Source organism: Nematostella vectensis, chromosome 2, assembly GCF_932526225.1.
Source record: "Nematostella vectensis chromosome 2, jaNemVect1.1, whole genome shotgun sequence".
NCBI lineage: Eukaryota > Metazoa > Cnidaria > Anthozoa > Actiniaria > Edwardsiidae > Nematostella > Nematostella vectensis.
In genome coordinates, this window is record NC_064035.1 from 4,122,181 (window position 1) to 4,135,995 (window position 13,815).

General features: G+C 37.8%; 2 protein-coding genes across 2 annotated transcripts; one reads left to right on the top strand and one right to left on the bottom strand.

Moving 5' to 3' along the window:
- Nucleotides 1-225: 225 nt before the first annotated feature.
- On the top strand, nt 226-2,584 carry LOC5514815 (radial spoke head 1 homolog). The gene is made up of 2 exons (XM_001634923.3): nt 226-383; nt 1,697-2,584. The coding sequence occupies exons 1-2, from the start codon at nt 330-332 to the stop codon at nt 2,315-2,317; spliced, it is 675 nt and encodes a 224-aa protein (XP_001634973.2). The 5' UTR covers nt 226-329; the 3' UTR covers nt 2,318-2,584.
- A 534-nt stretch (nt 2,585-3,118) lies between these two features.
- LOC5514816 (synaptosomal-associated protein 25) lies at nt 3,119-12,429 on the bottom strand. The gene is made up of 9 exons (XM_032384369.2): nt 12,345-12,429; nt 11,428-11,560; nt 7,802-7,843; nt 5,945-6,111; nt 5,512-5,597; nt 5,109-5,169; nt 4,960-5,004; nt 4,422-4,521; nt 3,119-3,939 (listed from the first exon to the last, which is right to left on the bottom strand). Exons 2-9 carry the CDS (start codon nt 11,497-11,499, stop codon nt 3,871-3,873), a joined length of 642 nt encoding a protein of 213 aa, XP_032240260.1. The 5' UTR covers nt 11,500-11,560; nt 12,345-12,429; the 3' UTR covers nt 3,119-3,870.
- Between the last annotated feature and the right edge of the window lie 1,386 nt (nt 12,430-13,815).

Consider the following 13,815-nt stretch of genomic DNA (forward strand, 5'->3'; position numbering starts at 1 on the left):
AAAAAAACTGGAAACAGGTGAAAATCTCTGTGGAAAGGGTCTAGATATATATATATATATATAAATCCTTGTTATTTGTGTTTTTATCAGAAAAAAATAATTCTGGCTGAAATCAAGAAGCCTTCCTCTTTCTTGCGCGGTCGATGTTGTTTTGTCTTCAATCAATAAGCCGCAAAAGCGACACAACAAAAGAAATGAAAATTTGACTTTCAAATATTGTTGCTTAGACAACCAATAAAACCAAATCTACCAAACAGCGCACACAAGACCACCAGCCATTACGAACGAACGCGTTAGTTTTGGTGTCTGTTCCTAAAAAAAGCGAAATAATGTCGGACATCGGATCAGAAGAGTTTGAGGAGGACGAAGGCATCAACTTAGGGGTAAGTTTTATGGCGCAGATCGATAAATGAATTCGTCAACTTGCAACAAAACTCTTTCTAAGCCGATCCGCAAGACCTTCATACAACTGTGATCGCATTTGCCATGTAGCTTGATGTAGAATATAATTTTTGTGTGATAAAAGAGTAAGAATAGAATGACGCGTTTATATCAAATTTGGATGTTATTTGCTAAATGCAATCGCGAGGCAATTACAGTGCTAGATGTTATTTACTCAACCAATTCTACTGCCTGTGATTTGTTTGCTGTTCCAGTTTAGTGTTTATACAAGACCGTTACCATAATACAAACCCCGCAAAATCACAAATTTAATGAAGCGGCCAATTGATATCTTGGACGACGTCTTTTACTCTTGTCAGATCCTTTTGTCCTTTTCGCAAACGCGCACATTTCTTATATTTGAAATATAAACAACTACGAATACCTTCAAGGGGTCCGAAACTTTAAAATTTTGAAAGCATCGCTAGTTTCGTCACATTTACGTTATTCGGGAGTGGCGCGCTAGCTTAGTGGTACGGGCTTCGTCTCCCGGACCAGCCCAGCGAAATATAGAGAAAAGTGGGCTCTACACACAGGAAAAAATCAGGTCAACTTGAAATTGTTTTTAGGTGTAATAGCTTAGCTCTCCACATAGAGTTCCTGTCAACAATTAGCTACCACAAGCTAAAAACATCGACACATTGATATAGTGTTTTGATTTGATTCTGGGAATCCTCGCCTTTTCTTTTCTAACTCAACAATCGGTGTAATAAGCGGTCATTTTATTATCAGGATTAGTAATTTGTTGTCTAATTTCCAGTAGATCCATGAACATTTTCTAGCAAAGTCAATTATCTGGCGAAATCCGCCGATCCAAAACTCTATCCACGCCCTCGACTTGCTTGACAACTCAAAGCTTTATTGTATTGACCGTTTGTGTAATTGTATGTTTATGAAAAGCTGGGATCTGCTGATTTAAAAAAAAAAAAAATTAAAACACATTTCAATTGGCAGCACAATGGCCCCTTCTCTCAAATGACCCCCTTCTAGACTCAGAATCCTCAAATAAGCCCCTTAAGCACCCCTGGACCTCGGGAGCTTATTAGAGGTTATACACTACGGCGTTATTATATGCAGGGGGCTCTTATCATTTGACACTTTCTAGAGTAGCACGGGACGGAAACAGGGTTTCCAAAGGAGGTAGAGGGTAGTAGTGGTATTGGTGGCTTGAACTTTTTGGCCTTTAAGAGAGGAAGATGTTAGTTGCTGACCTCTATGCGACCGTACAATGGCTAATAATTATTGCTTTATTTAGACGTACGAAGGAGATCGGAATGAGGCTGAAGAGCGCCATGGATTTGGCAAAACAACTCTGCCCAATAGCGACACTTATGAGGGTCAGTACGAACACGGCAAGCGTCACGGGAATGGCACGTACCGCTTCAAAAATGGCGCCAAATATGTCGGCGAATACTCCAAAGGCAAAAAGCACGGCCAAGGAACATTTTGGTACCCCGATGGTTCTAGATACGAAGGGGGCTGGGTAGAAGATCGTAGAAACGGCCATGGTATATATTACTACCCAAATGGCGACACCTACGAAGGGAACTGGTACGAACATCAACGCCACGGTCAGGGCACTTATACGTATGCAAACACGAGGACTAAGTACCAAGGGACCTGGATGCATGGGAAGAGAGACGGGTCTGGGGAACTGATTCACGCGAATCACCGTTACGTCGGAAGCTTTGCAGAAGATAATCCGCAAGGTTCAGGCAAATACAAGTTTGACATGGGATGCGAGCAGCATGGGGAGTACAAACTGGAGGAAAAGCTACAGGAAGCTGACACTGAAGAAGATGAACAAATCACTGTATATACACCTAAATGGAAGTGCCACAGGGTGACCGAGATCGCTGCTGTCTTGAGTGACTAGTTACGATTCTCGTGACGTCATTAGGCGCGAGCTTCTGGTCGAACTTAGGTCAGGTGGTCGTTTTGAGTTCAGATGGGCGTTCTACTTTTCTAGAGTCAGCTGGTAAAAGTGTGGTTTATGTTCGGTATCAAATGCACAAATCATCCAAATGACGTATTTTGAAAGATTGTGTAAGATTTATATAATACTGCTATGTCTTGCTCATGTAAACTATCCACTGTAAAAACATGAAAGAATAATATATACTACATTATGGCGTTCTCGAAATAATTGTCTTTTAAGGTACAGCACCCAAAAGCTCCAAGCCCGCGTCATGTACACTTTAAAAGAAAGAGAGGTATATATATATATATGTATATATGTATAAATGTATGTATATATGTAGGTATGTAGATATGTATATATATATATGTATATATTTATATATATATATATATATATATCTACATAAGGGGTGGAATATATATATATATACATATGTATATATATGTATATACATATATATATATACATATATATACATATATATATATGTACATATATATACATATATATATGTACATATATACATATGTATATATATGTACATATATATGTATGTGTGTGTGTGTGTATGTATGTATGTATGTATATATATATATATATATATAATTTCTAAAATGCATGACACCCCTCCCCTCCCGCGCGCATTCTGTCGCAATGTATGTTTTAGTACGCAGGTTCACGTATCTTATTGTAATGGAAAACAAAAAAAAGTATGACAAAAAGAATGACACTGAGCAACCATCAAACAAGGCAAGCAAAGAATAATTTCTCTTTAATCTAAAATAAAAAAATCAACCATGCAACAGTAGTAAGTAAATCTGATGTTTTCCTTACACCGTTAATTATTATATATATTTTAAATTTTAAAAGTTTCGACAGCAATTGTTTTAAAGGCGTGATTTTGAAACCATCAGTTTTGCTTTATTCTCTTCGATTTTATGAACAGCCATTTCCTTGTTGGGGTGAGGAGGACATTGGCTCTCTCAATATTTGTATGGGGGCTGCCAGCATCACTGGCACTAGTACCATTTACAAGTATTAAAAAGCTGAAGAAGATGGAAAGAGATAGAAACACGAGATTGGTATTGGGGCATAACAATATTTCTTAAAAAACACTGGAATAATGTTAAGCCAGATATCTAAATTTGTTGTATTCCTGTATTCTTATTTCTAATTCCCATTTTTTAAGCTTAGAAGTACAGAATCATGGTAAATGTGAGAAAAATCTGCAAATTCTAAAGATATGGAGCTCTGAAGGGAAATGATTACATGCGTGGATGTAAAGCAGTCCAATCACAGAAGAACCACTTGACTAGAATGTCCAATCAAATAAAAGCAAATTGACAGTTCGGAGTTAGGGAATAAAACGGTTTGCTAAATGACCAAATGACCTACCACTCAAACTCCTAGCTTTGGGACTGGGCTCGTATATTTACATATGATGGTAATAATGCTTTAGCCAGAGAGTTGCTAAATAGCTTGTCGCAAAGAAACAAACGCCTGGGAATCTAGGCATTTCTAAGGATGTCTCGAGCTCTTTTGTTGGCTACATGGATTCTGGTGTCATTTGATTCAGCCTGAAAAAAAAAAAGCAAAGCTTAGAATTATTATGGCATTAATTATTATAAAGAGTGACTGTGATGGTAATAATAACAGTCATTATGTCCTCACAGATTTTTTTGTGTCACTCTTTTCTTCTACTCTCACAACAAAAACAGAAAGCTCTGCATGCAGAGTAGTGAGCTGGGCTTTGATCAGAGCATGCCTCGAAATATGGGAGGGGTACAGACACGCCCCTTCTGGTCATTTCTTGTATTTTTTAAAATATTGGGGGGAGTACATGCCCCCAGTGCCCCACCCCCTGCTACGGCACTGATGATATTAACAACAATGATTATGATAGAAAAAGATTTGGGCAACTCTTGTATTATAAACAAGGAAAAAGTGATAATTCTCTTAATGGTTGTGATAATAATAAAATAATAATGAAGATAGTGGTGGTGGTGGTAGTGGTGATGATGATTTGGATGATGATGCTGATACTGTAATAATGACCCACCTTGGCATTTATTCTGTCCAGCTGCCTGTTCTGTGTCTCCAACTCTTGTCCCATATCCACTGCCATGGACTTCAGGTTACCAATGATGTTTGAAACTTGCCTGAAATTTCCAAAAAAATATAGATGTGAGTGCTACTGTTTTGTTCGAGGTACTTGAAATAAGGTGAAATACCATATGAAAAACCTATAGTACCCTGTGCTGGAGAAGAAAAAGTCCCAATTGTAACATTTGTGTGAGTTGGTATCACTGTATTGAAAAGATACTGACTAGTACCATTTGATCAAGTGTAAACTAGGTGGCCCGTAGCCAGGGTTTTGGGTGTGGGGGTTTGTTAACCCATAAATACCCTATTTCCTCTTAGTATCACTTGTCCTCTGGCCTGCACGCAATTTTCTTTCAAGTGGATCCTCTAGTCAAGTGTGGTGGTTAATTTGAACCCCAAAAATTAATAATTGATATAGCCTGTTTCCATCCACTTTCTAGTCAAAACCAGAGTCCAGTTATCGGAATTTCAAGTGTAACTAAGTAGAGCCTCACCCTAGATTTTCATCCATTTCATCTTCTCTGTCATCATTTGTTATTCTGCAAAAATAAAATTCTTAGATAAAAAAAAGATAGAATGAATGATTTAAGGAATGCCAGAAATAAAGATATATTAGCATCAACCAGCTCAGTATAATTCTTACCTCTGTATATAGCCGCCTGAAGGCCCAGAACCATCTGTAGAACTCCCCTGTCCATACCTCACTAAAACATTCATTACAACTCAAATCAGAAAACTATACTTTTGAAGTAATATAACTATGACATTTTAAGCAGGACTCATAGTCTTTCCAGAATCATGTGTTTTTTTAGCCAAAATTATGCACACTTTGTTGCAAAGGTGAGTTTACCACTCAAATCACTCCCATACTCACTAGACGATAAAACTTTGAATTTGTCATTTGGTGGAGAATTGCTGGAAATCTATTAAACAGAAGGCATTTTCACATGTGGGTTTTGAATTCCAAAATCAATTCCATTGTTATCTACCACTACTATCCAGTATTTGTATCCAAAAGTCCCTAATAAAAGTGATTAAAGCTGCACCTGGCTGTGAGGACACAACACCATCTTCATTATGATTGTTTTTGAAGGCTTTCTTGTAAGTGTCACTCTTCTCATATCTTTTACTCCTAGAAACAAGAAAAATCGGAAAATTCTATCAATAGAGTTTACTTGCCACTTCAAATATACACTTCTTGCGAAAACAGCCTCTCAACATAACAGCTTAAGTTTTGTTATTTCATGTGGCAAATAGTTTTTGTTAATTTGCAGGGGAAAAAATAACTTACAGTAATTCATTTTTAAATAAAGATTATAATGTCCAGAAAAAAAAAAGAATCTATTCTTTTCCTGTCATCCTTAAACTCTGATTGATCTTATAATACTTTTACAAGAAAATAAAAATAGAACAATCCAATAGTTTTTCCAAAATTTTCTGATACAACTTAATGTGAATACTAAACATTAGATATCCTACTTTTTCCAAGGACAAACACAAAGACCGCAACACTTTTCCATTCCAGTTAGGTTTCTTTCAGCTTCTTTCATGTCCGCATTGATCTGGTCTAAACCTTCTTCCACTCGATCCAGTTGCTCCCCCTGTTCATCTATCATGACCATAGTCTTGATCCCTGTGTCCTGGCTCTAAAAAGATTGATCTTCATGAATAATCATGAATCAATATAGTAGTGAGAGACCCTATGTCTTGGCTCTGTAAATATACAGTACTGATGGAAAGTAATGCAAAAGAAACTGGCCAAAGTTCACCGAATTACAGCCATTTGTTCTCAATCTGAAAGTTTGGATGTTTTCGCCGAAGTTTGGTTACGGTATTTTCAGCTGTAAATTCGGCTGTTGTAAATTCGGCTGTTTAAACCAGCCGAAATTCCAGCATCCGAATCTCAGCGAAGTTTTAGAGCTATTGTTTTTGATTTTCGTTTGAATTGATCTTTTTATCTGTACACCGTACTTTCCTAAGGCTGAGACAGCATTACGGAGGCTCTATGTTATTTAGGAGAACAGACACATGCAATCATCAAACTCACAATTTGGGCTTCAAGGCAGGTAAATTTAACTTAACGCAGGCCAGACGATGCTAGGTTTCATATCGTTAATGCTAACTTCATTATCGAAGCTCTATAATCACACCCGATCATCGAACAACACATGCAACGTAAGAAAGATGTTGTTAAATTTGGAAATCGTAAAACCTTTAGCATGGAAAATAGATTTCATTCGTATACAAATTGTTCGGAGTTTGATGTTTACAGGTGTAATGTGACAGCAGAAACATGTCGCTATTGCGACATGTCCAGGCAATGGGAAGGTAAGGAAAGGTGAAATACAGAGAAATTCGTCTAGAATACATTTTCCTTAAAATCGTCGCTAAGGCAAAAATCCGCGAAGATCATAAGTGTGTAAAACAAAAGAATTTCGGCCGTGCTGAAATTTGCTGAAGATCGGGTGTTTTCGGATGTGCTTGAGGTAATTCAGTGAACTTTGGCCAATTTCTTTTGCATTACTTTCCGTCAGTACTGTAAGATTGACCCCTGATCTGCATCAATAAAAATCAGAAGTTGGTGGCAACCAGGGACATTAAAATATATGCAAAGAGTTTGCAGGGTTATCATTTTTTTAACTGGTTATGGGTGCACATTCAAAGTCTTAAAAAATGTTGATCAACTTCTCCTTTATTGTTGTTTATGATTGAAAATACAGCAGCTTATTTGCAAATAAGCAAATAACCATCTATGAATGAAGTCTGATATGTTATTAACAATATTTGATTGAAAATATCTTGGTTACTCGCTTCAATAAGCCGATGGAAATGGATGTATTGAGTGGCTCACCATTGAGTGGGAGCATAAAATGGAGAAGTGATTGAGATCTTTTAGAAATAAAATTTTGAAAACAGACATCCATGTGAAATATCCTGAGCCTAACTCAACACTTCCCCCCAAAAAAGATTTTGATTACTGTATAAGTATACATATCTACAATAACAATGACAGCCACAACAACAACAACAACAATAAAAACAATAATTTTTTTTCAGTAACAATAACAATAACAAATATTAACTTTATCAATGCTAAAGTCTTCTAGTACAGTATTACAAAAGGTGCCTTGCTGCTGTAATTGTGGAGATGAAGACTAAGACTCAGTAGAAGTATACATCAAGTATAAACTCAGGAGAAGTATACATATTTACTCAGTAGAAGTTGCTGCCTAGGTCAATGTGTAGATAACAACATACATTATTTTGCAGGTTTATTCATCCATCAAATATTAGAGCTTATAGATAAGAGGGGGGGATCAAACAAAATGTACCTACCTCTTCAGCCATACGCAACATGCGCCGTGTGCTTTCCAATGACTAAAAAGAGAAATAATAGAAAAGCATGCCTCATAATAAAAACAATTGCAGATCTAGCACTTTTTCAAAGGGGGGTTCACTTTATTTAAACTATACCAAAGTTCTTCAAACCCTAAATTGTCTGCTACTGAAAATACAATTATCATTTATTCTTATTGAACTCACACAACTGCCCTTGGATCTGCAACTAAATAACTGAGTTACACAGTCACTGCTGTATTTAATATTCTGGTAAGCAGTTGCCACTCTCTAATTTTAGGTTGTTGCCCCCTAATTGGAAGGTATTTTTATATTCCCGAAATCATATGGCTCTTGTAGAACTACCAAGAGGCCACCAAAATCATGTGAAATAGTGGCCACCATGCATTTTGATGAGGAAGGAGTCATATTTTCTGTGTCAGCAGAATCTATAATATGATGTTTTTACTTGAAAATCTCACCAGAATTGTCTGATTTTTGCACATCTTATCATGTAAATAGGATTCCCATGATACAAATGTATGTACTGCCATGATACAAATGTTAGCCTGCTAGCTGGCTCTCTGGAGTTTCTGGATTCCTGTAGAAGGGGAAAAGTAGAGCTGGCAGGAAAGGCCTACCTTTTTTCATGTTTTATGTTCACTGACGAATGGAGCATGCTTATTGGCTAATTTCGACAGCTCATCAAATAAAGTGACCCCTAATTGGAAGGTGACAAAATCTAAAAAGGCCTGGCTCCTCCCTTGGCCGTGCAAGTCACATCCATTTCAGAACAAGTTTCAAGTCTTAACAGGGCTTCTGGAATTACGCGCTTGTGCAGAAGCGCATAATTTGGCTTTCTCTGCGTAATCCGCGTAAACCACAAATTTTCGTGTAATCCCGCGTAATTTGGCTAAATTTTGAGACAAAACATTTAAGTGCACAGCTGATGTGTTGTTTAGGGTTCTTACCTCTATTTCTTGTAAAAAAAGAGATATTCTTCGTAAGAGTGCGATATTTCGAACTGAATTTCGAAAACAAATAGAATGACTAGGCGTTCTTTGCTAAAACCGAGAAGGCCTAGGATTAATAATAAAATACCTTTTTTAATTGGCTGGTGGCTAGAAGCCAATGAAATTTCGCCTAAGATATTTTCGCGCAACAAATTAACTTTTTCAACTTATTTCGTGCTTTCCTTCGGTACAAAATGTAGTTTGGGCGTAACAGTTGATATTCCGTGTAAATTAGCGCATAATTCAGTAATGAATCCTGCAAAATTTTGTTTTTAACACATTGACCCCTCAACCGGCCTGTACCGGCTTTGGGAAGTACCCACAACCCAAAAAAAATTCATAAATGCAAAATAAACACAACAAGATGAAGATACTCAGGCATCAGTCTAAGGGATAAATGGTCTTGAAGATATGCATCCAATCAAGGTGTTGGCAACTACTCTTAAGCTAAATAATAGCACAGGTTCTTTGACAAATTTCAAATCGAACAAGGAAAGAAAAGCAGAATCACCCCTCTTAATAAAACGCTCAAAATACCACACATGGGAAAGAGATCAGCAAACACAGCCCAAGACACAAATAGATACCTTTATTCTGATTCTTCAGGTACATTTCCATGGCCTCAAGACACAATGTTCACTCCTTGAAAACTTGTAAAACCATGAAGATGCCATTACGTATTGCAAAGAATTCTGGGAGATCCAGGGAAAAATTCACTAGGGGAGGGCCAGTCAACACTCCTCTCCCCAAAGTCAGATGGTTTTTTATAAGTCTTTTCACCCTGAAGCCAAACAAATCAATTCCAGGTCATACAGAATCAGAATAAAGGTATCTATTTGTGTCTTGGGCTGTGTTTGCTGATCTCTTTCGTAACAGCAATATCAAACAGGGGAGCGTCTTATACCCCCTAGTGTCAAGCAGACTTATATCCTCCAATTCGCCATACTCCCTAAGATCTAAGCGCGCACATAGTGTGGTTCCGGGTCGCACGGACCGTTTTTCCAAATTCGTCTCAGCGCAATATGCTGGGGATTTAATGTTATTATGAATTATGTATGGTGTAATGTATTTTGTAGTTAGCTGACCCCACCGGTAATTCAGTTGTAAAAGAACTGCAAACGGTTGAAATAAACGAGCATTATTATAGACCCAGAATAGCAGTGTAAACAATTTTGGAATCAATTTGGTTTCAGAAAAGACAGCATTTAGGAGAGCTGTGGTGATTCATTAGAAAATTATTTTCTCATCCAGGCAAAGCCATACAAGAAAAAATCATCATGAATCCACCTTTGCTTGCAAATATCCATAAGCAAAGCAATCAATCATGCCCCAATAGACTTCATGATGTCCTGAGACACTCTCCTAATATGCTCATAGCTGTATTTTTGATGAAAAATACAAGCAACCATCAACTTGTGCTTGCTTCAGCACAACGACGAGGGATTAAAAGTGGGGACCGCAAAGCACTGTTGGAAAGCTTGGATACCGCTGACTAGGTGCAGCCATGTTTGACTTTGACGGGCTGTATAAAACTCAGAATAGGGGGGGAGGTATCTGTTTTCAGTCTGTTTTTTGTAAATTCATCTCAAAAATAGCCAGGAGTCAATGGGTTAAAGAAACATGTATTGCAAAATCTCGCGTAATGATTGATTTTCTGCATAATTTAGCGCGTAACTTAGCAAAGAATCCCGCGTAATTTTGAGTTTTTTTCTGCATAATTCCAGAAGCCCTGTCTTAAAGATTGCAATCATTAGGTGAAGAAGTCTACTATATAGTCTCTGTCCACGGCAGATATGTTTTTTTGATTTTACCAACAGGCTTTGGAAAAAGCTTTATTTATTATTTATTTCCAAATATTTGTTAGTGCCATGAGCTTTGAGTGTGGCGGTGAAAATCTGAAGATTTTAGTCATTTGTTCGCTCTTAGGGTTAATATGCAAGCAGATCAAACAGAAAGCCTTGGAAACAAGGCCCCGGATCTTAAGTTAGAGAATGAATCTTACACCAAGGCAAGGAGCAAATTATATTTGCTTCAGCCGAAGAAGTGAAAGGCCTAAAATCTTAGTGCGAATGTTTAATTCTCGTATTTCACTCGGAAAGTCACCCAACAAATTTGACAAAAGTTGTTAACTTGTGTGGGAAGTGTGCAGTTTACATTCTCTCCATTTGTAAATACGCTCAATTTGTAAGTGCGAGTTTTTTCTAAATTTACAGGAATTGATTATGTTGATCGGCCACTTGTTGCATATGGGCCATTTTATTTACTTTTTGAACGGATGTGATTGGTTTAGTTTGACAGCTCCTGAGACTTTTATTTGACAAGTAAGTGACGTCAAGCATAAAAGAAGTGGAATGAAAAAAGGTGACCTCTTCTGTCTGCTCTCCATCCCCCTTCCACAGGAATCCCAAAAATCCGGAGAGCTGACTAGCAGGCTAAAATGATTTCTTGTATGCACAGTTGAGGATGCACACAAACAATGTAGGGCACTGGAATTAAGTGATAACTCTAACCTCTACACTGGGTAACCATGGCCATATTTTATGGCAAAGAATGAGGTACAATGTAGCAAGTCATGTGATTTGTGTTTTTAAGGTTTGCAATCAACGTACACACCTCATCTGTCATTTCATCACCGCGCATCTGCATCCTGGCAATTTCATTTCGCATCCTGTCTTCCTCTGACATTGTGATGACCGGAGTTAAATACAACAGGCAACTTTCATTAAACAAATGTGCTGCACAAAACCTGTAGAATAACAACATCACGAACATCAGCAGCATCACGATTTTAGGGTCTGCTTATATATTGGAGTATTATCAAGATTGATTAGGAATTAGGTCAGGGTTCAAAATAGATAGTCGGCTGCCGGAGATAGCTGGCAGTTTTTTTGGTTTTGCTGGCTCTTTTTTTCTGTATTCCCCTTTCTTAATTAGGGGATGCAGGCTTTTTTGCCACCAAAATCCAGAAAGCCGGCAAAATCTAGCAGATTTAAAAAAGTTATTTTGAACGATGTAGGTATATACAAATCTAATATCCTTTTAATGTAAGTTAACTTGGTAATTGAAAAAGCCTTCACAAATACGATATAAAGGTGTCCCATAAAAACAATAGATGCTGCAAACATTGAGCATAAATTGAATATCATAACAAACACAGTGGCCAAGCAAACTTGAGAGTTTGTGGCTTATTACAGTGCATTCATAATAAAACCTCAAAATATTTTTAAGTTAAATACTTTAACAGACTATTTTTCCAGTCCAAAAGTAAAAGTATTTCATTTTATAGTACACTAAACTTACTTCTCTACGGCATGATGTAAGCTCAAGTATAAAATTTCATTTAGCAATCAAAGTAAGCTTATAGAAATTACTCGGGATGCTATATCAAAAGTGAGTAATAATGTAACAACAATAATCGAAATATTTGCCACTACCGCAAATAAATTTAATCCTTAATGTTACAATTTAATAACCGCACATGAAAGTCCAACAAGCACAGATGATTAACGATATTTCTAAGCGTAACTCACCGTGAGAATTTGTGTGAAATGTATAAAATTCCGCCTCCTCTGCTCGTGATCGTTCAGTGACTGACCTCTGTCTAGAGCCCGCGATCACCCAGCAGTCGTAAGTTTTGACGTCGAGATGACGTCATCAGAGTTCGTGTTTCTTTTTTTGTTTGTTTTTGCATAATGTAAATTCGGAGAAAAAAAAGTAGGCAAGCACTTCAGAGGCGTCAAAAAGGGACGGGAGAGTGGGGACGGCGGGAGGGTTAGGAGAACAAGAGCGACAACGAAGGCGTCAAAGGGGGAGTGAAGGAGGGGACACTCCCGGTGTGTCAAAAGGAGACGAGTGGGGATAGCAAGCCATAGGCGGCCTAGAATAGGGACGGGGTTGCTTTGTTTTAAATCTTCAAGGAGCAAGGTTGAGAAAGCACTTTTTCTTTCTTTTTTTTTGGTGGTGAGCCTGAGCCCGGAACTTCAATTTATTCCTTTAAAATTATTCACTCCTCTTCGGAGTTCCTTTATCTTATATTGAATATCGTAGTAAAGGGATGAGACAAGGCGAGGGTGGGCAAGGGATATGGACTTGGCCAAAAAACTTATAACGTAATGTAATAAAACTATCTGTCACAATTTGTAATGAACCAGAATTTCGGTTTCATCAAAGCTTGGGTGTGAAAGGTCTGCCCTAGATTTTGGTTGTATTTTATTTCTAAAGCGCCATATTTTGTGATTCTTAAGGAAGTCAGAATTGAATTTCAGATCTGGTAATTTAACATGATCTTTATTGTAAACAATAATAGCCACTAATGTGGCGATGCTGTCTGTAAAACTATTTATTGGCAAATACCACAATAAAAATCCTTGGGTGGGTCAGATTTTATACATGGTGCGTTATTACAGCCTGTGAGACTCTACTTCAAATCGTATGATTTATTATTTTTGGACGCTATATTCAGGTTTGAGACCCCCACATCCGATGCCTGTGCCAAGGAAAGTATGAGCTCCAAAAACTGAAATGCTCTAAGAAATTCGAGAAGGGTAGCTTACGAGAGGTTTAATCACAGTATTTTCTTAAACCTAAAACACAAAACTTAGATTGCCTGCATTTCAATGTAGCTTGCTTTTGTTGTTCTAGGTACAAAAAATGTCATATGCACGTGCGTGACTGGACAAAGAAGTACAAAGGCTAAAGGCACAATGTAGACCTAGAGGTCGTAGTGTGCTGCACATGATGACAACATCACTACATTACTATAGCAACACAACTATCCCCAAGAGACGCAAGCGCGAAAAAGACCCCGATATTTTTCAATGTACATCTCAGCGAGCTGTGCGTGGCGTAACCGACTAAGACAGGGCTGGGATCCTGGTTATTGCCTCCCCATTAATGCGCGGGTACCTCAGGTTCCTTTGTGTTGTACAGTTCGCTAGATAGCGGTGCTGGGGCCGAAATCTCCAGCTTAGCCGTAAAGCTTTATGCTGCCATACGGTGTTT